This window comes from Anolis sagrei, chromosome 1, assembly GCF_037176765.1.
Source record: "Anolis sagrei isolate rAnoSag1 chromosome 1, rAnoSag1.mat, whole genome shotgun sequence".
Lineage (NCBI taxonomy): Eukaryota > Metazoa > Chordata > Lepidosauria > Squamata > Dactyloidae > Anolis > Anolis sagrei.
The window spans coordinates 201,055,633-201,082,229 of NC_090021.1; the positions used below are offsets into that span (position 1 = coordinate 201,055,633).

The 26,597-nt window shown below is 40.1% G+C and overlaps 1 protein-coding gene across 4 annotated transcripts in view; it reads right to left on the reverse strand.

Annotated features, from left to right (window-relative positions):
• The window catches only part of TANC1 (tetratricopeptide repeat, ankyrin repeat and coiled-coil containing 1), a 184,389-nt gene that overhangs the window by 105,800 nt on the left and 51,992 nt on the right, over nt 1–26,597 (reverse strand). For 2 of the 4 annotated variants that reach the window (XM_067472251.1, XM_067472248.1), the window contains one exon: nt 4,487–4,566. The exons of the other annotated variants lie outside the window; for them this stretch is intronic. In XM_067472251.1, coding sequence (XP_067328352.1) covers nt 4,487–4,547 — 61 coding nt within the window. In that variant the 5' untranslated portion in view covers nt 4,548–4,566. The remainder of the gene's footprint in view (nt 1–4,486; nt 4,567–26,597) is intronic. 4 annotated transcript variants of the gene reach the window in all.

The following is a 26,597-nucleotide window of genomic DNA, read 5'->3' on the forward strand; positions in this document are numbered from 1 at the left end:
ATTGGTGTGAATAGCTAATTTAAATATAAAACAAAATGTTTTGTTACTTTGAGATCTCATTAGAGTTGAAACAAGTTCCCTAGGGACCGCTGTACCACACAAAATACCTACTGCTCAGCAGAAATGCCACTGTACTAAACTGCTTTATTATAACCGAGAACCACAAAAAAACTTGGGCACAGCAGTGCGGAATAAATCAGAAACAGACCCATGCATTAGTATGAAACAAAGCATCTTTTGTTGACTAATGTCTTCAGAAGAATGACCAAAAGTCAAACTGTAGCTTGAAAAGATTCCAGCACAAGTTTGCCACTTAAAACTAACAGATCAGAACTTTTCATGCCAGAAAGTTATTTTCATATAAAATCCAAAGCTTACCAAACAGGGCCTGCGTAACAGCGTGGGCCAAGTAGATTTAGCTTTAAAATGTCAACCCCTATTCTGTGATTTCTGTGATGTTGGATCTTTTTAAACAGCATGAGAAGTAAATCAGTAGTTATTAGACACGCCAATAACTACTGACTTACTTGGCACCTGTGTTCGGATACTAGGTACACAATTTTAATAATCTGGGGAAGGCCATAAGCCAAGGAGGGCACAAGTGGCATATGCACTGAGACACCAAATCTGATCCAAGGGGCTAAAGGAGAGTCAGATAAATCTGAGTCAAAAAACTAGAAGAAGAGAGAAATCACCAAAGCCAACATGCAAAGAAAAAAATAAAAATCAAGTCTGTAAAACTGTATCAAAGCCAGTCAGAAAATCACGCAGAACAATTAGTAACATTGGTAGTGGCTGATGAAAAGGAACTGAACATTTAGACGGAAAGCTTACAGGGCATGAGCGTGGAGGATGTGGGGGACTATTGCAAGAACATAGAACTCTAGAAGATTCCAAGAAATGCACTGCACAGATGCAAATGACCCACTTCTCAGAGACCATGAATGGGGATATCACTGAGGTCAGAACTATCCAATATTAAGGCACTTAGCTGGGATCTTGCATTGGAAGACATAACGACAATAGTCTTCCACCCAACACATAATGTGCAGTGACTTCTGGTACACTTCATATTCCATAACTATAGGAAAATAGTTGGGATGATTGTTTACTCCTTCAATCAGGAAATAGCTATGTTCAGATGATTGCCACGGAGAAAATATGGGTTGGGGGCAGGGGGTATTTGTTACGCAATTAGTAATGAATTGTGAGCTTCGCAACAAGCAAAAAAGTGAGTTACTATGATGGTACAAGTCATATTTACACTATTATAATTCGCGGACAGGATTCCAGCCCCATCCAGGCATTTGCATAGGACAGTGAAGATTCTGTTTTACTGTAATGAAGTGCCTGTTTCGCCTCCTTTCTACAAGCATGAGCAGAAATGGGTTGTTTAGTATGATGTGTAAACTAGGCTTGTCACATGTTCTATTTAACAAGGGTTTAGTCTTGATTTAAACATTTTGAATTAGAAGTGCCATAGCAAGTCAATAACCTCATTCAGGAACACACGCTAAACACATAATTTCTGATTTATTGTTGAAGGCTTTCATGGCCAGAATCACTGGGTTGCTGTGAGTTTTCTGGGCTGTATGTCCATGTTCCAGAAGCATTCTCTCCTGTTGTTTCACCCACATCTATGGCAGGCATCCTCAGAGGTTGAGAGGTCTGTTGGAAACCATTAAATGCTAATGAAGGTGGTCAATTTCAACTTTCCCACTTGCCTCAAGCAGACAAGAGTTCTTTCTCCCACCCAGGACATTTCACAGATATATAAACCTTGATGGCCTAGTTTCCAACAGACCTCCTCAACCTCTGAGGATGCCTGCCACAGATGTGGGCGAAGTATCAGGAGAGAATGCTTCTGGAACATGGCCATACAGCCCAGAAAACTCACAGCAACCCAATTTCTGATTTGTTTAGCCACTCACAGGGGTGGAAGGAACCAAGTACCAAAGATGAACTACATTACTATTCTTCTCAATAATCCATGATTTCCTTCAACCCCGAGGTACCATTTGAAACAAATAAGGATGATGACCAATTTGGAAGGCCCATAATACAACTGATGTTGGCTTATCTTTAATATATTTTGTTCATATGCCTACAACCATAGCATACAACAAATTCCGATTTTCTTTGTGACCAGCAAATGACGTTTTGAAGGCTTGATATGAAGATGACTTATGGATCTTCATTTTCTTTAAGATTTTTTGTCATTATGCAGAAACTTTTCTGTCTTGGCTTAATCCAGGCTATCATAGCAAAACCTTAAGAATGAATAGCTAGAAAAGGTAGCAGCTCATGTAGCTCAAGTATTCTTGCTCTTATTTTCCAGAACGTTCTCACTGTGCCTGGTAGCACACTCCTTTCAGCAAAGTATTGTTCTCCGCAACAGCTCTAAAATGAATTTTAAAATTTATTTTTAGGGAACACGAGCCACTGTCTAACGAGCAAGCGTATGTTAAAAGCACACTATTGTTCTTCACAACCTATACCAACAGATGCACTTGCGGTTTGTTCTAAAAGCCTCCCCACAACCACAAACACCCACTTTCTTCCCACTAAAATCTGTTTCAAAGAAAATCAACTCTCTAGCTTCTATTCTAAGTACATACGTTATTGCTATCAGCTACTGTTTGCTCATCCGTCAAGTTTTAGTGCAAGAAAAATAAGAGGTCTTGTTAGAGAAACGACAACAGGTAATATCCTCAATCTGGATGATGGAAAGAAAAAATAAAGAAAGATACCTTAGGTCTGTATTGCTTATGGACCTAATGATAGCAGCAAACCTATTCAGGAGGAGGAATATATACATGTTCCATCACTCACAGGCAGCATCACCAATGGTGAGGTATGCAAGTTTTAATCCAACATGCTGCCTCCAATGAGAACCAATATGGTGTATTGGTTGGGTATTGGAATAGGACTCTGGAGACTAGGATGCAAACTCATGGTCAGCCATGCAAATCCACTGGATGATCTTGGGCAATTAACTTTCAGGCCATTTCTACACTGCCATGTAAAATCCAGACTATCTGCTTTGAACTGAATTAAATGGGAGTGTAGACTCACATAATCCAGTTCAAAGCAGATAATGTGGATTATCTGTTTGATAACCTGGATTATATGGCAGTGCAGAAGGGGGCCCAGCCTCTGAGGAAGGCAATGACAAACCCCTGAACAAATTTTACCAATAAAACCTTGTGATAAGTTCCTTCTGAGGTCATAAGTTGGAAACGATTTGAAACACAACAAACAACAATGACCAGGAAGACTCCTTTTTAATACAAGGTATGCCTACCTGCAGGAGAGAAGAAACAAACCCACATCCTCTGTTCTAAACTACAATAACCAATGGCCTGTGCAGTAGTCCAACACAAGAGTATAATACATAAAATACAATTAATTATTTTAAAGTATGGCTCTAATTCAGGACATGGATCCGCTTTTGTAAATGAAACAGCACATGAATCTGCTAATCTGAGATGCAGAGGTGACATACCACTGTTTCCCAGCAAGATCATTCTGGCAAAGGAGAGCATACTTTATTACAGGCATGAACAACTGTGCCTTTCAAATGTTTTGGGACTGCAATTCCCATAATGCATCACCACTGGTTATGCTACAAGAGTTATTTTCTCAGGGGAAGTTGGTATCACTGCCATGTAGCGGGAAACCAGCGGATGCGAATGAGCAGAGCCGTCATCAGTAGCTCATCACCTGATGTTGTGGTGAAGGTTAGAGATGAGCGTCCTCATTTCATTTCCCTTCAAGTCCAAAGTTTGTACTGTAATATGCTACCTAAATGCTAAAGGCATGAACGCCACAACGATTGATGGTGAAATCATTTCAGTTTATGGAAAGGACATAATGTTAAGGCTGCATGTAACAAAATGGGTAAGGAATTTATTGTGACCATGAAGAAACTTCACAGAGCCATCCAAAACAAACTTCGTGGGATGCTGACAGCAAGAGTCTATCTTCTTCATGACAATGTGTGTGCGCACACTGAAGTCAAGAGTTGTTGACTTCATTTGGTTGGGATTTTTAAGCCATCCCTCTCACAGCCCTAATTTTGCACCCAGTGACTATTATCTGTTTACTAAATTGAAGGAACATCTTGGTGGAATATACTTTCCCGACGACGACGAGGTGAAAATCGAAGTGACGAACTGGCTGAAAAAGGGGGAGGGAAACTTCTATGACACAGACATCAAAAACTCATTTCACAGATGACAACTGTATTGAACTTAATGTGGAAAAATAATGTAATACCTATGCTACAATCCATGTAAGTTTTATTAAAATATATTCATTCTTTGTATTAAAAAAATCTTGTAACCTTACTTTCGTAGTTCACTCTATTGAGAAACATGGGCCAAAAAACATATGGATGTCCAGTTGTCCAACCCTCTTTATTCCATTCTGCCCTGGGAATCACTGGAGCAAAAGGTGAACTACAGACTCTAAACAATACACCTACCAGATTCCTTCTTGCTTGCCTTTCCACCATCCCTGCTTTTCTTCAAAACGGCTTTTAACATTTTAACACTGCTCTTCTTCCTAAAACGAAAGAGGGCACATAATAGTTTTAGATGAATGCGGGTGAAGACAATGCCGCTGTGTGCAATATCTGCACATCACCATACAAAATAAACTTTTATAATAAGATATTAATTCAAAACATGTTAAGGCTTTACTTTTATTTCACCTAAAGATGCTTATATAAGTTAAAGCAAATACTGAAGCTACGTGGAATGTTTAAATACTGGGAGCAAGTGGCTGGGGGTTTACTGTCTTGTTACAAAGAAAAACAGCAGACAACATTCTCCGCATTCCACATATAATTAAGGTTATGAGGCTAAACCTGGGTAAGTTACTGTTAGGGACTCTGGCACATGCATGTCTGGTTTTTGACCAGAGTTCACCAGGAGAAGAGGGGAAAGCTACACCACTACAATAGCGATCATAAATTTAAGAGAGTCTGGGTGAGAGAGTAAAATACTTAAGAGAAAATGCATTCGTGTGTTTTAAAACCTTTCAATAAAAACAAGTCTGAATTGCAGCTTATAATGGGAGCAGGAAGGGCACTTAAACATTTTAAATGCCCCTAAAGGTAATACTCTTTTAAATAAAGACTATTTAAACATATTTCCTGAAATGCTTACTTCATCCCTAGCATATTATTTCAGACTCTGACAAAAGATGCTGTGTGTAGCAAAGTGCACTATTCCAACGTAAGAACCGTGTGCAATTGGCACCTGGCTAGTTCTGAACTGAGCGTTGGAAATCCTATTTCACTGTTTCTCAAACTGTAAGTCCTGACCCCTTGGCTCAATGTTGGGGTTATGCCAAAATTGGCAACAGTAAAAAGTTTCTGAAAACCCCATCCCCATTTATACAAATCTGTTAGCAACAACAAGCTGCAGACCTGTAACTTCAGGGAGAGTGTAACCTCATCCAGCGCAGGCTTTATCCCTATACCCTGATCTGCCTTCCGACTGACCAGACACATCTCTGTCTTGTCAGGATTTAATTTCAATCTATTCACCCTCACCCAGTTCATTACTGTTGACAAACATCAGTTCAGGACCAGAACAGCATCCTTAGCTTTTGGTGGAAAGGAGTAATAGGGTTGGGTGTCATCTGCATAAATATGGCATCAAACTCCAAAACTCCAGATGACCTTTCCCATGTAAATGTTAAATACCATGGGTTCAGAATGGATCCCTGAGGGACTCAACTGGCCAGTGGCCAAGAGGTCAAACAGGAGTCACCCAGCACCATCTTCTGGGTCTGATCTTCTAGTAAAGAAAGGAGCCACTGTAGAACAGTGCTTCCTAGTCCCATCCCAGGAAGACAACCCAGAAGAATACCATGGTCAATGGTATCAAATGCTGGTGAGAGGTCCAGGAGAACCAACAAGGACACACTACCCCTGTCTAGCTCTCTTTGTAAACCATCTACCAAGGCAACCAATGCCGTTTCAGTTCCGTAAACAGGTCTGAAACCAGACTGAAATGGATCCAGAGAATCTGTTTCTTCCAAGAACCTTCGGAGCTGAGAAGCCACCACCCCCTCCAGAACCTTGTCCAAAAAGGGGAGATTTGAAACTAGCCGATAACTGTTTAATTGAGTGGATCCAGTGCTGGTTTTTTAAGCAGCGGTCTTACTATTTACTACAAAAAGGGAAATCAGCCTGTTGAGCAAGCCTTGCAAATGTTGATTAATTTCCAGTCATTGTTTGGGTTTTATACCTATTTTTTATACCCATATACTTTGGGTCAAGTTGGGGTGTCATCTCCCATGATAACTCTTTCAGGACTGAATTTCCCTTCCTAAGGGTAGATTTCCTTTCACTTCCTGTTGTCTCACCCTCGTTTGTAACCAGAAGTTGTATGAAAGTCAGATGTTTGTAACTTTGGGACTTCCTGTACTTCTTCACCTTTTTATGTAGCATCTATGACTTTTCCCTTGCACATTCTTTCTGTTCAATCCACTTTAGCCCTTTGTCAATTAAAATGTGCCAGCTTTCATATGGTGTCAAACCCTAAGCATTCACACTTCTTTGACATGATAGATAGATCTTGCTCTAGCTGCACAAGTTGCAGATATACCTCTTGGTATCTTTAACTCTCTAAAACTTAGACTGAGTGAACGCCAGCATAATGCTCTAGTACAGTGGTTCTCAACCTGTGAGTCCCCAGATACTTTGGCCCACAGCTCCCAGAAATCCTAACAGCAAGTAAACTGGCTGGGATTTCTGGGAGTTGTGGCCAAAACACCCGGGGACCCATAGGTTGAGAACCACTGTTCTAGTATATTATTATTTGGGAACCAAACTAGGAATGTTTTCTTGCTTTCAGAAAACACAAAACCAAAGAATATACAATCTTTTGTTCTTAAAGGTATGCAATAAAATGGGTACTTCACTGAGAATCAAATACTTCCTCGTACTTATAGGGTCTAAAGTTTATACACTGGGGAAAACACAGAGCTTCTGGAAATTTTTAGAACCCTTTGGCTTTTGCTTTGTTTGGAATCTTATTCTGACCCACCGAGATTATCTCCAGGGGGCAAAATAGACATGAACTTTGGCTTTACTCTGCTTCTTCTTCCAAATGACCTCACTGTATTGAGACATAGGAAGTCAAAGCTATTTTCTGAAACTTTAAGGTACACATTGGTAAAAAAAAAACAAAACTATCCCATAGGGTTTCTATGAACAATGAAGGAAGCAAAAGTGCATGGAATGCCTAGTAACATTCTTAAAATGTTGGAATGGAATTACTATCATTTGCATTTTGACTAGGCTGGCATTGGTTATTTTCCACTCATATGCTAGTTGGAAGAGTCAGGAAAGAGTAAAGAAAGAACAATCCTTTCTGCTTCTGGGATCAAGTTGACACCTAAGGAACATCTACACTGACCACTTAATACAGGAGAAAAGTACCCAGGAAAAGAGATTCTACCTAAACATTAGGAAGAACTTCCTGACAGTACAGGCTTTTTGGCAGTGAAATATACCACTTGGGGGGAGCTTGGTGGAGTCTCCTCCTTTGGTGGATTTTAAGGAGAGGCTGGATGGCCATCTGTCAGGATTATTTTGATTGGGTATTCCTGCATGGCAGCATGGGGTTGGGCTGGATGGTTCTTGTGGCTCTTCTCTATGACTCCATGATTGAAGGTGCACCTGATCATATGTCAAGCCCTGGAACTGTCTCGAGGCCTGGGCAGTGCTTATAAGAACCGAAGAGAATGGCTCCGACTCAGTTCCAGGAGCTGCAATACTTGTGGCTTCACTGCCATTGAGGATTCAAGGATTTTTTTTCAACTCTCTTCCCTGCAGTATTGATCACATAGCACCCATGCTTTAATCAGTTTCACCATATGATGTGGTTTACACCTATGAGTACAGATGCACAATAAAGACCCTATTTTGGTGCATTCCTCAATTTTACGTATCCCAGTTTAAGTCCTCTCATTCAAATTCCTGAGTGCATTTGAGTGGTGCTCCATTCAAATATGGCATTCTCAAGATGCTTTTTTTCATGTCAGGAGCAACTTGAGAAACTGCAAGTCGCTTCTGATGTGAGAGAATTGGCTGTCTGCAAGGACGTTGCCCAGGGGACGCCTGGATGTTTTGATGTTTTACCATCCTTGTGGGAAGCTTCTCTCGTGTCCCCGAATGGGGAGCTGGAGCTGACTAGGGCACTCATCCATGCTGTCCCCAGATTTGAACCTCCGACCTGTCGGTCCTCAGTCCTTCCAGTACAAGGGTTTAACCTATTGTGCCACAGGGGGCTCCAAGATGCTTTTAACCCATGTTAGTGTAGACATGTCTCTAGTCTTCAGCCAAGCCAGATTGTCTATGTTAATACTTCGTGGAATCATCCTAATAAAATATATAAGCATCCTACTTCCACTGTTGCCTGGCAACCTTAATGTTCTTTCATCAGCGTCCCTGTTTAACAATCACATCTTTGTAAAACTAATATTAGATTTATGATAGTGATAAGAGGATCAAATTGTTTCGTGTACTGCAATGCACACGGACCCTGCCCTGAGCGGCCCTGTGCGTCTTTGATGTTTTTAGAGTCCCAGGGCTGTGCAAGTAAGTACGGGAGGATCATGAGACAGCTGTGATTTGCATCTCACATTCCAGCCAAAACTACTAGGAGCCTCCATTGTTGCAACTTCCTCTTGCAAACACCACATTCCTAACCTCCATTGTTCTCTTTTCCATGCTCCTGGACAACATTGGAGACAGCACGGTTCTAATTTTAGGGAGAGAACCCAAGGCCTTTCCAAGCGCCAGCATTTTAAGCCACTTTGAACATTTCTAATCTGACGGCAGTATCTTTAATAGCCAGAACATACCTTCAACTTTTAAAGGGCTCTCTTGTGCTTTCTAGCTCACATTAGTAGCGCTCACATATTTACACAAAGGAGCTTTTAACATCATGTGTGGAAAACGTCCAACAGTTTGCCCTCAAACTGCATGGCATGAGTTCAGAGACTACACAGTTCTCATTCGGCAGAATGGGTTTGCTGCTACAGATTTCCATGCTTCATAGAAGCTGCAAATTTTGGGCAGATAGCTACTTCTATGATAAATTTTGCATAGTTTTTCGGGACCCAGGCCTGCTGGTTCAAATGGTAGCTGGAGCTTTGACTGATCATTACAGGTAGCGTCTTTCCAAAATATGGGGCAAATCCTCCCAGTCAGATTTAGCGCCACATCATGAAGTCGAATTAGGCTACAACAGACCTTTAACTACCCAGAAGTAAAATAGAGAGGATTGGGAGGGGTGCTGTTGTTTTGTTTTGTTTTTCTGGTAACATGGCTCGCCTGCTGATCTTAGAATGGTAAATAATGCATACATTGCAAGAGAAACATTCTTCCTGGTGACACTGCAAATGCTTGATTCCAATTTATTTGTCACATCCATGATCTATAAGAAGTTGGCAGCAGATATATTTTTAAGGATGGAAATAGGATAATAACATGCAATTTGTACAGCCAAAACATTCCGTAAATCCTGCCAATGTATTACACACCACACCATAAAGATGCATGAAAAGGGTTTTTTCCCCCTCCCCTCTTATGGCTGCTCTTAAATAATGAACCAGGCTGAGAAAAAAGGTATCTAAGGAAGACCTGTATGCTAACAGATTTTTTTCTCTCACACACAAAGTGGAAGGAACGGAAATGTGTGAAACAACAACAAAACAACGAACATTAAAACCTACAATCACAGTATCTAAAAAGTAGTGGATTGCATTTTGACAGGGAAGCATGTCCTACTGTCTAGAAAAATAGACAAAAGAGGAAACAACTGGATTTGCATCAATATATTACGTACCATCTCAGCAGCACACAGTACATATACACAGGGTATGATTTTCTGTTCTTTCCTTGACTATTAATTTGCCACAGATCCTAAATTACAGGCATGATGGAGTGCTCCACCGGGAGAGAAATCTTTGGCAATAAATAGCATCCACAGTTAAGGGTATTTTGGAACTGAATGGGGCAGTGATTTATCGTTTAGTATGGAAATATTAACTGATCTACGGTGATATCAGGACATGTGGTAAATAATTAATTGGTATTCTAGGCAGCATGCAGACTCCGAAGGTGACTTTGAAGTAGCTGGCAAGAGCTTAGAACAAAGTGACGGAAAAAAGGAGATGCCCAAATGAAGAACAGTTGATTTGCAGGAAAATAAATGTACACTGAGAGTTTATTTTCTAACATCCACTGTGGTTTCAAAGTGAAGATCATAACAGTTTGGTTTTAAAAGTAGAGTTTTAATGTATGGCAAGGAAATGTACTGATCAATGCTTAGAACACTTAAAAGCTCATCTTCTCCACATTTGACTTCTTTCTGTCCTTTCCAGTGGATAAGGCTATATTCTTGGAAGATTCCCATGTTTAGGAACTATTCTCATCCTAGCTTACCTACTCCCCTGTGGTATCTCAGGGTTTATCATGTGGAACCATACAAACACTGCATCAATGTGTGTTGTTGTTTCTGACTCTTCGTGACCTCATGGACTAGCCCACACCAGAGTTCCCTGTCGGTGGTGGCCACCCCCAGCTCTTTCAGAGTCAAGCCAGTCACTTCAAGGATACCATCCATCTATCTTGCCCTTAATCGGCCCCTCTTTCTTTTCCCTTCCATTTTCCCCAGCATCGTTGTCTTCTCTAAGCTTTCCTGTCTTCTCATGATGTGGCCAAAGTACTTCATCTTTGCCTCTAATATCTTTCCCTCCATGGTTATACTGAATGGCTGATGTCCACACTCAGATAATGTGGGATTTTCTGCCTGGATATTCTGGGATATAGGACTCTGTGGAACAACCCTAATTTCACCCATTCACAACATCTACTGCAAAATATGGAAGACCCAAATAGCTTTGTACAGCAGCATTTTTCACACTGATCAGAAACCTCTAGGCCAATGATTCTCAACCTGTGGGTCCCCAGATGTTTTGGCCTTCAACTCCCAGAAATCCTAACAGCTGGTAAACTGGCTGGGATTTCTGGGAGTTGTGGGCCAAAATATCTAGGGACCCACAGGTTGAGAACCACTGCTCTAGGGCAAAAGGTTAAAAGCGCATGAGACATATGATTCAGATAGAGAGCACAATCATATCTTCCCCAGTTCCAATGCTAAACCATCAGGGATGGCATATATATATATAAAAAAACCAGAAGTAATTCATATCTTTATCCAGAATGCAGAATAAGTAAAATCCAGGTAATAAAATTTCAACTCAATTAGCAAACAGAATATAACTTGCCTAGATCTCAAGGGAAGTTACTTTTTGTTGGTAATTAAGTTCAAATATGATTCCCTGGAATGTATTACTCTTTGTCTCCCTGTGGCCACATGGTCAAGAGAGCCTCCACCTACATTGATATCCCACCGAACCATCTTAGCTGGCAACAACAAAAACAACCTCTTGACAACATGTAGGCCTATGACTCTAATATAATCATTTTTTCTTCTTCTTTTGCATGATTATTAACAGCTTTGCCTGATGAAGATGCCAGTAAAGCTTTGAAGGAATGCATAATGCATTTTGTGCCTTTTTGGTTGGCCTAATAAAGGTAGATTTTATTTTGCGGAATTTGGATGCTGTTGCATTTAATTCACTGGCACTTGCAAGCTCTTTACAGAAGCAAAGACCATGTTAATTGTGCAGTGAATATCAAATTAATTCCTTTGTTAATTTGAAATCAATCAGTTTCACTGGGTGATGCCAAATTCTAATATTCAGAGAGAAGGAATTCTTTTTTTTTTCTCCTATTCACCTTTTTTCACATCAATCATAAATTTAGTCCATGCCAGATCAGACCCCTTCCAGGATCTCCGAGAAACTAGGAGGCACACATGCATGTCATTTATGGGCAAAGGCAAGCTGCAAATTCCTACCTGTGTATCTCAACAGACTAGGGAAAATCAATTAAGTGGGCTGGGCAACAAGACCAAAGGGGGGAAATTTGCACATTTGTCAATATTATCACTTTTTACACTGTCTTTCAGATCTCTATGTGCTTTGAAACTGAACAACAGAATTCTTTCGAGCACAGAAGTGACCATTATATTTTATTCATGTTCAAAGAAGAGGAACTTGGAAGAGCCCTTGCCACTGGCCCCTTTTCTCACTGTCTTTATCAAGAAAGCACTGGCAACAAGCCAAAACAGCAGTTTAAACATTAAGCAGTCATACTAACCCCAGGGAAGCAGCCGTTTTATACTCCACCAGGACTGCTTGAAGGAGAAATTTCTTTTTATATATATTTTTTAAAACTATTTAAAACTGAAGCCTTGCTGTCTACAAACTAGGTGGCCTCCTGACTTATCAAACTGGTTTTAAAACCCCCAAAGACAGAGTGTGTGTTATTCTCACACAATCCAAAGTAGACACAAAGGAGCAGCCCATAAAACTATATTATGCAGTTTAGAAATCCTCCCAACTCTTGTGTTATTTTTTTTAGTTTTCAATGAAGACCCCCACACACACTTTATCAAAACTTTTGCGTCTTCCTCCCCATGTCTTCTGGTCAACTTCTAGCTTCTTGTGATGTCTACCTAGAAGTATATCCTTTCAGCATGCCAGCAACAATTAATCTTCTACTGATAATAAACCTATTTCAATGTTAACCAGAACTTTGCTTGAGTGAGTTAATGATGAAAAGTTGCATTTTAAAATCAATGGTTTGACATGGAAGGAGTGAGAGTAAATTAGAAGACAAACTGCCAAGTTAAGAAGCTACCTTGGAAATAGCAGGAACACTACAAATTTGTATATAGCTACACCTAGCCTTCCATCCCTCTCTTGGTTTATTCACACACACACACACACATGTACAGAACAACACATACACACGAACACAGGGACAAGTGGACAAAGCCCAGTTCAAAATATGTACTATGCCTGGTATAACTTCCCATGCAGTCTTGTATACACTGTAGCTTGTATGAAGGGTGCAAAGGCAACCCTCATACACATCTGCAAAAGGCTGAGTGAGAGATCTGCCCTCCCTTCTTCATCTGTAGTATGCTATATTGGATGTCCTTGAGAATTTATTATATACTCATGTAGAAATCTAGAAATTTTAGTCAACAAAATTATCCCTCAAAAAGCCAGCTGACTTATCCACTGAGTCAATGTAAGTATTATACATGAATTCTTATCCAAAATGGAACCATCTTCTTCTATGAGTAGAGTAGTGAAAAGTAAGAGCTAAGAACTCTTCCAGACATATCTAAAACCTGTGCCAAAATGGGCTAACGTAACCCATTTCACCACAAGTTGTAGTCCCCACCCCCTCCCACAACTATGGAATTTCCCGTCCGGGGTAGTTACATGCTATCCTGGTTGAAAATTGGGATACCATGAAGCCACCCCAGAAACCCCCAATTTACCTCCTAGAAATTACTGAAAAAGGTCCCTGGCCACCATGAATCATCTCCTTACATCGTCTTGGGAGGACATGATGTCTGAGGAGGTGGGAGGGGTGAGGAGGAAAGTCCCCCTCCCTCGTCTTCTCATGTGTCATTTACTTCTTTCAGGACATTCCAAGGAGAGGCTTCATGGCTTCCAGGGATCTTTTTCAGTAAGTTTTAGGGGCTAAATCTGGGACTTCAAGGGTAGCTTCATGCTATCGAAGAAGCAATATGGTTGTGGAGACTCACCCCCAGGACTGCAGAAGTAAGCCTGGGTGTCAGTCCCCATAAGCCCAATACCTCATTAGACCTAGGCCTTTCAGGAGGACCTAGATCTAATGTGACATCTAATTAATATTGAATAAACCAAGGAAACTTTGGTTTACTCTACATTAATTCACTTTTACCAAAGGTGTCATTTAGGAACCTCTGGTAAAACCGAGAGAGGTCCCACATTTTGGGCCTGTCTGGATGGGCCCTAAGTCTGTCACAGGAGAATCTAAGGAAACCACCAACTCACTCTACTTTCTCCACCGTGGCAACACTTCTGATCTTTTTGAATACTTGGGTAGGAAAATAGTCAATAGTGTCTGTCTCTTAAGGTGACACTAGCACTTTCTTTTCTTTGCAGAATGACCTTCACCTTATCCACAGGTCACAACAAAATCCACAATTTTGGCCACAAAAAGTGTCCTTGACTTAAACATGAGGTCAGCTTATACCTGAATGTATATGGATAGTGTGTTGGATGGAAACAGCAGCAATAAAGGGAAAGTTGCAGGGACTGTTATTAAAGGTTTTAGGGTAGGAAGAGGAGCAGACATGTGTGGGTGGAATACTATCAGGGGACAGAAGAAAGCAAAGGGTGTGTTCTGTGACTGTGATATTCAATGTTTTCTATTGTAAGCTCTGATAAGTCAGAAAAGAACAGTTCTGGGAAGGCTGTACGAAAGAACTGGTTTACAAAATCACACCACGTGAATCCAGCAAATCTTCCCACTGTATTTGCAAATCGTACTATTTCATGGTTTGAGATTGTTTGGCAAGGTTTCCAAAATCTGCCCATAAGGTTAGTTTTATATGGAATCCATTCCCCTCTGGAGCAAGTAGTAAGACCAGAAGATACTGTGTTAGTTTCCCATGAACAGGTCCTGCAGATGTATGTCTGAAGCAGCAATCCAGAAATATTACAGCAGTAGCAAAGAACATTTTTAAAAGTGTACCAGAAAAGTCATAGTTCATTCTGTTTTAAGCCAGAATAGCACACATATTTCTCAGCATATTTGCATGTTGCTTATAGAACAGTTCCAGCCTGTATATTAAAACATTACGTACAAGCATAAATATTTGAACAATATTTGAACACTCCTGCCAAAATGTTCTGTTTTGGGGGAAGAGAGGCAAGAGATAGACATAGTCAAATTCAGTATTGTCCCCTCTTTAAACTACAACATCTACATATTCTCAGGTCACAGTATATCCTCAGAGAATGACTACAGTCAGCATACAACTGCTCTGTTGCATCAGCCTCATTACCTTCCAGTTCATTTCCAGGAAAAATTGAAAGGGTTGGTTTTGATCCATAAAGCCCTACATGGTTTGGGTCAAGGTTATCTGAAGAACCACATTTCTCTTTATGAGCTCACTTAGGTTATCTGAGAGGGTTTCCTCTCTGCCCCATCACCTTCTTGAGCACATTTGTTGGGAACATGCGAAAATTGTATTTTTGTTTTCCTCACATAATAGTCACACACCCCTTTGAGGCTGATTCTCCCTTTCTTCTTTCTTCGAAGGCAAGGCAATTTAAAAATACAAAATGGAGATCTCTGAGGCTCCACCCTTCTCTCCTTTCTCCTTTCTCCTGGGTAAGGCAGTTTAAAAAACTTGGATTTTCCCTCTTCCCTCCTTTCTCCAAAGAACTCCATTCCAGGTTTTGTAAACTGCCTTGCCTTGGAAGAAAGAGGGAGAAGGAAAGAGGGGTGAATGGAGATTTAGAGACCTCAATTTTATAATTTTTAAACTGCTTTGAATTCAGAGAAAGACGGAAAGAAGGGAAAATCAGCCCCAAATGGCTCTACATTTTTTTGAAAACCCAAACAAATAGAAATGAAATTGTTTTTTTGAGGCCGGGTCATCCCTTCTCCTCCTCCCCTATCAGAGGTAAGGCATTTTTAAAAACCAACTTTTTTTCCTCACGTAATAGTCGCAACTCCTCCTTTTTCATGAAAAGTGGAGGGAAGTGTGACTATTATGTGATGAAATATAGTATTTAGCAGTCTACTATATGTAAGTTATTTGATTACATTACTCCAACCAACTGATATTTTTAAAATATTTCAACCTAGATTTCAAATGGGTTCCATATATCAGGTTTGTTTTATCATTACCCTTTTACAAAAGGAAGTATTAAAAGTAATATTCATGAAACCCATGTTGAAGCTGTTCTAAAAGGTTTGCATCCTTTATATTATAAAACATTAGTCACAGCATAGTTAAGAGAGTATTTAACTAGGCCACAAAGTGATCAAGTTTTTTTGGGGAAAATCAACAAATTTTTATCTAGCACATCCACCATTTTCTAAAATTTTCTAAAGTTACCACCTTGGGTCACATTGTTGGTTTGACATATTTATCCATTTCATCAACAAAAGTGTTTCAGTTGTAGGATAAATTTTGTTTTGAAGTTTAAAAAGTTCCAGGACACAATATCTGCATTTGTTACTACAAGTTTTCTTCAGTTAATTTTTCCTATTCTTCTTTTATTCCAGTTTGTTTGTTCTTCTCTATGCAATGTGAGAACAATTAAGCATTTATAGATTATCTCTTCTCTATGGGTGATTTCAGAGATCTATAAACGACAATATTTTTCTGCGAGATACACATTTGGCACATTTGGCACTTCAATGAATAGGAAAGGTTGAAGAAACAAAGCTCAAAAGAGAAAGGCATATTTATAAAGGCATGAGGCAGGACCAAAATGATTTCCATTTGTGGCAAAACAGTATTCATTTTCAGACTTAAAAGTATGTTTCCACCATAGTAGTTGGTGTGGCAATATTTTGAATAAAGGAAGAAACCAGCAGATTATAGAGTTACGTACCGAGGAAGTGGCCACTAATAACAGTCTTGCAAATTAGGGGGGATTTTTATACAGACTAAAGGCCAGCACAAGCTTTCAAATGGTCTTGTTAAACATGCCTCTTTTGCTTAACTCAGCACCCACAGATTAGTTCAATCCTTCCTTCAAGGGCCTTGAAAACACCAAAACACCCTATTGACTATTTCACATAAATGTCATTTCCGTAAAGAATTATGGGTAGGTAATGCATGATACCCAACTTCAGAACTTTGCTAAAAATGTCCAAGCAAAAATCTGCAGCTCACCAGAAGTCCTTACTTTAGTTTTATGTAACACCAATGCATGAGATGAGTCAACAAGAAGTTAAGTCACATCAGTAACTTCTGAGAACCCCAAAGCACATAAATCTGCACCATTAACAACCATCCATGAACAATTCAAAGCTTCCACCTATATTGGTAAGGTACTTTGACACTGGAGGGCTAAAATTTCACAGGTATTTTCAATTTTCAGCGAACTATGATATTTGTTTATGTTAGGAGCCACTTGAGAAACTACAAGTTACTTCTGGCATAAGAGAATTGCCTGCTGCCCAGATGTTTTACATCCTGTTTGAGGCTTCTCTCATTTTTTAAATTTGTTAATGTTTTGTCTAATTTTAGTTGTTAAGTCATAATTTGTGTTTATATGTTGGGTTGTTACATTTCATTACTATGGATGTATTGTTGTTGTATTCGGGCATTGAATGTTTGCCTTTTATGTTTGGAATCCGCCCTGAGTCCCGCCAGGGAGATAGGGTGGAATATAAATAAATTATTATTGACACAAAAGCACAGTAGGTCACAGCAAACAAGATTGTGATTTTGTCAATGTTTATTGTTTCCAAATGCCGGCTAAGATCTTTTGGCACGGCACCCAGTGTTCCAATGACTCTTGGGACCACCTGTACTGGTTTATGCCAGAGCCGTTGCAGTTCGATTCTGAGGTCTTGATAGCGGCTGAGTTTTTCCTGTTGTTTTTCCTCAATGCGACTGTCACCCGGTATGGCGACATCAATAATGCAGACTTTTTTCTTTTCCACAATCGTGATGTCTGGCATGTTGTGTTCCAAACCTTTGTCAGTCTGGATTCGAAAGTCCCACAGTATTTTTGCATGTTCATTTTCCATGACTTTAGTGGGTTTATGATCCCACCAATTCTTTGCTGCTGGCAGGTGGTACTTGTGTCATAAGTTCCAGTGAATCATTTGGGCTACAGAGTTGTGTCTTTGTTTATTATTATTATTATTATTATTATTATTATTATTATTATTATGTTCCTGCATGAGAAGCTGGAGCTGACAGGAAGGAGCTCACTCCGCTCCCAAGATTTGAACCTTTCAGTCAGCAGTCTTGCCAGCACAAGGGATTAACCCATTGCGCCATCGGGGACTCCAACAAATTATAATGAAAAATGACAAACCTAAGTGTTGTCATAAGGAAAAAAACTGATAAATATCTTTGCAAGATAGAAAAATCCTATCCAAGGTGTAACTAGCATCAGGACTACAGGACCAGCATTTTTAGATATCTCCCCTACCCAATATTATTATTTTGTTTTCCAGTTCTATTTAATTTTTCTGCAAAATAACACTTTTCACAGCTGCTTCCTAAATTATTAGGGAATGATGAGTGATACCTTTTCGACTCTCTCTTAAGCCTTGCAACAGGTAGAAATATTTCAACTGCATGTACACATGAAAGGAAATCAATCAAACAAATGATTCATCGCTCTAAAATGAGCAGTGTTTATTTAATTCATCTGCCACATATCCAGTTTATGAACCAAAACAAAGAATCTTGAAGCACCCTTAACTTATATTGTTGTATAAATAAATGGACATGGGTCTACTTTGTTGAATGAAGTGCAACTCTCAGCTAGTAATTTTTCCACTGGCAGATACAAGGGGGGCATACAAGAGTGGGAAACAGTGGGGCAGAGTTCATGAAATAAAAGAAGTGTGTTCGGTCTGTGACATTTATATGCAAAGCTCACATTAGCTGATGAAGGGGACCTTCGTCTACAAAAGCTTATACTATTCATTAACCTTTAAATCGTACCACAATACTCTGCCACAGATTAATACTATCACCCCTGTGGAAGTTACCAGTTAGAGGCTAAATTTTAAGACGATCATCAATTTTAGGAGATTAATTCTTCTTATGTCTGGTTCACCCCATACAGCAATAAAAATTACTTTTCCTTTTATTGCCTATTACCTGATTACATGGAGGGTTTCCACATGAAAAATTTATTAGACAAATGATGCTCCTGGTAGCTTGTCTAGACAGTCTGTTTACCGCAAGAAATGGGACATGCAGCACAGCTAGGGGGGAAAGCAAAGTTGATTTTTTTTAATAACCTTTAATGGAGGTAGACAGTAAGATGGGGAAACTTTGCATTCCTTCACTTCCTCTCCCCTGCCCCTACCGCCCCAAGCAAAAGGGATAAGAAGTCCATGGACAGTTAAAAGAAACCATTTGCTTTGAACTTAGCATGAATCCATCCCACTTACACCCATGTGTCATTGCAGAAGACATTCTGGCTTCAAAAGTGAAATTTCTTTTGGGTCAGGAGCAACTTTAGTTGCTTCTGGTGTGAGAGAATTGGCCATCTGCAAGGACGTTGCCCAGGGGACATCCAGATGTTTTTACCATCCTTCTGGGAGGCTTCTCTCATGTCCCTGCATGGGGAGCTCATCCACACTCTCCCTGGATTCGAACTTACAACCTGTCAGTCTTCAGTACCGCTGGCACAAAGGTTTAACCCATTGCGCCACCAGCAGCACAATGGACTGATCTACAAGCATGTGAACTGATCTACACGCAAGCCCATTTTACAATTACAAGATGATGTAGCATTCTGCTGACGGCACATCTACATTGACTCTTTGTTGTGAGCAGGGACAAAACAGCTCTGTGGTGGCTGCATGATGCACAGACCTGATTCGGGTTAACACAGATTGGAATTGTATTTTTGAAAGTCGTGTTTTCCTGATTTTTCCTGACAATCCAGAGCAAACTGTGACTTTGGTTCCACATAAACAGTTGAACCAGTTCTGAGATGGAACTGGCTGTAACTGTTTACACAGTCATCCTGTATTCATCAGGCTCGGACGGCCTGGAAACACAACATGGTGCTCACTGTCCTCTTCCTGTCCTCAATGTACTGGCGGCCACTCCTCTTCCCCTCCCCTGCCCTGTGTCATTAAAGCATCGAGTCAATGTCATAAGAGGAAATGAGCAATGGATACTAGCCATTTCATACTCAATAGACTCCATTATGATGAGAAAAGGATGGGGATGGTAAGAGGTGTATCCAGTGGTGCAAAACGAACTTCAGTACCACTGGACAGTCAGAACTTCCTCTCACCTCTGCAGCAATCTGGGGCTAGTAGCAAAAACCATCCTCTAGAATTCTGATCCAGATGCCTGACCACCGTCTCCCAAAGCAGTTGCTCTACTCCAAACTCAAGAACGGAAAACACAATGTTGGTGGGCAGGAAAAGAGATTTAAAGATGGGTTCAAAGACAACCTTAAAAACTCTGGCATAGACACTGCGAACTGGCCCTTGAGCGCTCCAGCTGGAGGTCAGCTGTAACCGGCAGTGTTGTAGAATTTGAAGAGGCACAAATGGAGGGCGAAAGAGAGAAACGTGGCAAGAGGAAGGCAGGCCAAGCCAACCCCAACCGGGACCGCCTTCCAACTGGAAACCAATGTCCTCACTGTGGCAGAAAATGCAGATCAAGAACAGGGCTCCACAGTCACCGACGGACCCACTGCCAGTGCACCAATCTTGGAAGACAATCCTACTCGGACAACGAGGGATCGCCTAAGTAAGTAAATAAGATCTGGAATTCAACACTCCAGATCACACCCTGGGGTAAAGTGTCCCTGTAGAACCGCCCTTAGACTGGAAAGTGGCAGATAAAATAATGTGTACTCCACATTAACCATAACCCAGGTTTTGCCCAGGTTTCCAACTTATCTTGACATCCAAACTCAAAACAGAGGGTTTATGTTATTGTAAAGGGAGGAACATATGCATGGAGGCAGAAGATCTAGTACATCACTCTGTCTGAAACGTTCTGGCCTCTGGTATCTGCATCATGCTTTCACAACACATCAGTAGTACACTACTATAAAAAGCTATTCTGTATGACTCATTTTTAAGCAACAACATGCTGTTAGCCAAGCAAAACACACACAATGCTGGAAAGCAGCAAGTGCCCCATATAGTGAAACATGAGAAAGTGTACTATACTTAGCATTAAGATCAGATTTACTATAATATGACTAAAGTTTGGAAGTGTCTTTGAAACTTCAATATACCAGTACAATATCACTTCATTTCTTCCTCAATATGCTATGTTTGTTTTGTTGGGGAAGGGTGCCGTTTGGAACTGGAACTTGTTTAAAAATTCATGTACTCTTTGTTTGTTTGGTTTTTTTTTTAAAGAAATAACTTTCAAAACAATTTGTAAGCCCTTTTTGTTGCATGAGATGCAGAAACTCTGTCCTGACAAAAGGTTCCCTTAAGTAATTTTCCAAAAGGGTTATGATTTCCACATTATTTCAATTTCCTTATGGGACAGTTAAAATGTAGATAGATGTAAAATAAGCCACTTATGGTAAAGGCAGTAATAATATAATGAGAGATGTCTTAGCAGGCCACTCAGGAGAGCAGTTTATTTTTGTCTCTCCAGTTCTTATGACAGTTTGGCACACCAGCACATTGTCCAACCATCACTGCCTGATTCAGGTAGACTGATCACCTTTTTATAGTTAAGTGACTACTTAACTTATGTATAGACCCATTTTTTGCCATAATACTATAGACGAAATACAGACACCCCTCCACATTTGCTGTTTTGACTTTTGCAGATTTTATTATTCACAGATTTATTCTCTTTAGGAAGCTTTATGTCCTCCAGTGTGAGTGAATGGTCAACTTCCTTCGGATATGCTGGAGAACCTAGAGCAGTGGTTCTCAACCTGTGGATCCCTGGATGTTTTGGCCTTCAACTCCCAGAAATCCTAACAGCTGGTAAACTGGCTGGGATTCCTGGGAGTTGTAGGCCAAAACACCTGGGGACCGACAGGTGAGAACCACTGACCTAGAGATTTCTAGCATGTATAGGAATCTCTAGTTCTTCCAGTGCAAATCTATGTTCAGTGTCCCACAGAAGTCATGGTAGCAGACCTAGAAATTCCTAGATATGTTTTCTCAGGTTAAAAAATAGTAGTTTCTTTACAGTTCTTCACTTTAACAGGGGTCCTGTACCCCTAACTGCAACACATGTGGAGTGTTGTTGTTGTTGTTGTTGTTGTTGTTATTATTATTATTATTATTATTATTATTAATTTATTTGCCACATTTATATCCCGCCCTTCTCATCCTGAGGGGGACTCAGGGTGGCTCATAGCAGAAGTACAATCGATGCCTCGAATACATATAAAAATAAAACAACATAAACGTTAAAATCACATAAAGCATATCACTTAAAATAATTACTCAAAATCACACAGTCCAAAAGCATATTCCAAGAGCCATTCCAATTGTCATTGTTCATTATTGCACTGAGAAATCATTGTTGCACTGGGAATCACTGTCCAAACGCTTGGTCCACAACCAGGATTTAACTTTCTTCCTGACGGTCAGGAGGGAGGGAGCTGATCTAATTTCCCTGGGGAGGAAGTTCCAAAGCCAAGGGGCTAACACTGAAAAGGCCCGGTCTTTTATTTCCACCAGTCGCGCCTGCGAGGGGGGTGGGCTTGAGAGCAGAGTCTCCCTGGACAATCTTAACTTCCAAAATGGTTCATAGGGGGAGATACGTTCAGACAGGTAAGCTGGGCTGGAACAGTTTAGGGCTTTATAGGGTTGACTGTATTTGAATGGTTTAAAAAAATTACTGTACTGTATGGTGAAAAGAGGTAGTGTCTTATTAACACTGACACTACTCCATCTTCAGAGTAACAGGCTGTATAGCACTTACAATGGAAAATTTGTTTTTGTAATACCGCCAAATTATCTTTCCTAAACTTGGGCCTACAGAAGGAAACTTACATTTAGACTTAGTGTAATGCCAATGTTTCAATGTGATTCCACTACTTTTAAAAAGCCTCTTTTTATTATTTAATAGAATTTGTAAAAGGAGGGAGCATGTCAGATGTATATATCCAGTTCTGCCTTTGAACAAAGAGGGATGATAAAGTTAGTTACAATCTTAATTAGTTTACTGAGAAACTGGAACAGAACACATCCCAAGTTTCTAAACCTGGCTTGCATTACATGTAAGAGACTACACTTGATTCTTTTCAAGGCCACGATTGAAGCTTTAAATCAAAGAAAGCTTGACCTGTTTTGTTTTGGATTTTTAAAAACCCACACATTTGCATTGACTTAATTCCTTTTGAGACAGAGGTCTACCATAGCCCACAATGAAAGATTCTTGGAAACAGATGCCAGGACTATATTAGACATATAAATACCTTCTGGGATGAGATCTATGAATACTTGCAGAAAAACACTTCCCAAGTTAGCTGTCACTACTCTAAGCATCACAGGACAGTTAATAAAAAGATCAGGAATGTGCTTCGGATTGCTTTTTTAAAGTCAGGAGCGACTTGAGAAACTTTGGATTGCTAACAATAAATGTTTAGAAAGGGAGAACTGACTGATATGATCTCCAGCTAGCAGCAAGGAGGTATAATCTTACAATAGCTTCAGCAAGTTATGACTCAAATGGCAGACTTGCTATTAATTGAATTAAATAGTTATTTTATGTAGCTCAGCTGCGCTACTTTCAACTAGAAAACTTTAGTAGTTAACTATGATACTATTCTGAGGACCCAAATGGCAATGATATCACATTCTATATTTCATAATTAAATTCTTCTTCCCAAATGTGAAAAGGGGAGAGAGGGGAAAATACACATAGTTAAAAAGTTATCTGCCTCGAACATTACTTCTTAAATGTATATGCACACCAATTTTTGAATGAAACTCAAGAAAGTCATAATCAGTAATACATCAGTATGTTGTTGTTGTTGTTCATTCGTTCAGTCGTTTCCGACTCTTTGTGACCTCATGGACCAGTCCACGCCAGAGCTCCCTGTCAGCCGTCACCATCCCCAGCTCCTTCAAGGTCAATCCAGTCACTTCAAGGATGCCATCCATCCATCTTGCCCTCGGCTCCTCTTCCTTTTTCCTTCTATTTTCCCCAGCATCATTGTCTTCTCTTAGTTTTCCTTTCTTCTCATGATGTGGCCAAAGTACTTCATCTTGGCCTCTACTATCCTTCCCTCCAATGAGCAGTTGGGCTTTATTTCCTGAAGTATGGACTGGTTGGATCTTCTTGCGGTCCAAGGCACTCTCAGAACTTTCCTCCAACACCACAGTTCAAAAGCATCGATCTTCCTTCGCTCAGCCTTTGCTATGGTCCAGCTCTCACATCCGTAGGTGACTATGGGGAATACCATTGCTTTAACTATGCAGATCTTTGTTGCCAGTGTGATGTCTCCACTCTTCAATATTTTATCAAGATTGGTCATTATACTTGAGATATTATAAATAGTGCTTTGAATGGGTAACTTTGGAAATACAAGACATATCTCAACTCTTACAGAAATCTGCAACATATATAAATACATCAGACCTCACAACCGCTGAGGATGCTTGCCATAGATGCAGGCGAACTCTATCAGGAGAGAATGCTTCTAGAACATGGTCATATAGCCCAAAAAAACCCACAACAACGCACATCATAACTTCTCCTGCAGAACCCTAAGTATTATTCTTTAGTGCACCATACTAAAGAAAATAGCCAATTTTGTTAGGGATGCTATGCTTTGGTATTAGGACAAAGCAGTATGGAAGGGTATACTAAGATTTCACAATAAAATGAGGTAGAAGAAATATATTTTTAAGGAGTTAAATCAGGGATATGCAGCTTTTGAAAGTTTGGGAAAGTTATTTGCATTCCCATTGACCCAGGAATGCATCCAACAAATATTTATTTATATCATTTAAGTGCCATCTTTGATGAAGAGTGAACTCCTAGTCCAGTGTTTTGGCCTACAAATCCCAGAAATCCCAACCAGTTTACCAGTTGTTCTGGGAGTTTAAGGCCAAAACATCTGGGGACCCACAGGTTGAGAACCACTGTCCTAGACCCATTATCCAAGGGTCAATCAGTTCAGTCCCGGGATGGGTTAAACAGGCATTCCCACCAGCTGCTGTGGAGGCAGGAGGGAGTCCTGATTGCCTTGTGGCACCAAACACAGTTGAATGTCACTAGATGGCCACCTTTACCCTCCCCTACCATTCTTCGTGTCATGGAGGTCTCCAGCTGCAACATGGCTCCTACTGCCAACAATTACTTGAAGCAATGTCAGCCAGTATGATGTGGGACCAGTTGCATTGCCCTGGCAGGTGACAACTGATTGGTAGCATCTACATCACAGCCAGAGACCTCTGTGATACAGAGGACAGGAGGGGGTCATAAGTGCCTGGCTGCCCAAGCCAAGGAGACATGTGATGGCAGTGAAAACAGTTGCAGACAGTGAAACTGGCCCAATTGTTTACACAGGCCCAAAGTGAGAGGTTACTTGGAATTTCGGGAGCAGAACTTCAGACTATTTCCAGAACTGTATTAAGGTGGCCTTATCCCGTGTTATACCAGGTCAGTTCTGTGCAACGTTTGGCCACCATGTAGCTGATTCGGACCTGTTCTCTAGTAAGTAGTCAGTGTAAATGTGTCCTCAGATAGAGTCAATTTAAGAATCTTCACAATAACATTTAAAAGCAATTTTAAAAAAACAGAAAAACAATACCGTATATATTTTTTCAAAAATAGGAGAAGGCAGTGGAAAAGTGTACTCAATTTGCTGTACAGTGACTCTTTTGGTACAACTTTGGTTGGTAACTAATCAGTCTTAAATTATTTCACTTTAACTACTGTCCTCCACAACAGATCTGTGATAGGGAGTGTTTTAATGCATAATGTTTTGTGAAATTATCCTGCCCGGTGACAATACCTACTTGCCTCAAGTGACTACAGCCAAACATGGTCAAATGATCTACTAAAATAATGAAAAAATATGTAAGATGGAAGGAGGGCAAGTGGGCTGCAAAAGAACAGAAGCAGGTTGTTGGAACAGGTGGCTAATATTACAAAAAATGCAGAATTGAATTTTATCTTCATGCTTACTAAAATCTGTTCTTTCATAATAGTGATTTCAAAATAGTAAGACAGACAGTGTTATGTAGGAGTCTTGGACCTCATAACATTGTTAGGAGCTGAACCTGGTATGCCTTGCATTGTGGGCTGTTACTTGCTATAACATATGAACGATTAGTGTATACACTCAACATTGCATGGCTTGCATTTTCTTTATGGTTGTTTCTTTTCTTCCTCCTTTTCCCTCATATAGCTTGTCCCTCTCTCTTTTGTTTGTTTTTTCCTTCTTCTTTTGGTTTTCCTCATACAGTTTTCCCTCTATTATTTCTTTATTTCTGTTCCCTGTCATTCTTTATCTTCACTTCTTTTCCTCTCTTTCTTTCTTTCCTTCTTTCATCTTTTCCTTTTTTTTTCTCCTCCCTTAATTTTATTTCTTTTCTTTCTTACCCTCATACATGTCCCCATTTGCTTTTTCTTCCTTTATTCTTTCCCTCCTTCCTTCTGCCTTGTTTTTCTTCCCTCCCTCTGCCCCTCCCTTTATTTTTCTTCCTTCCGTCCTTCCTTCCTTCCTTCCTTCGTATCCTTCACCCGTTACCTGGTTTTATTTCTTTATTCCCCTTGTTTTTCCCTACTTCACTTGCATTTCTTAGTGCCCCCCCCCCCTCATTTCCTATTTATTTATTTTTCTCTTTCTTTTTCCTTTCTTCCTTTCTTTACAAACAGTAAAAAAGCTGACCATGGAGGTAATAACGCATTTGCAGTGTTTGTCCATTTCCCCCTGAAATGTTCTTAATTTTAAATGTACATTTCCAACACAAAAATGCTCACTAT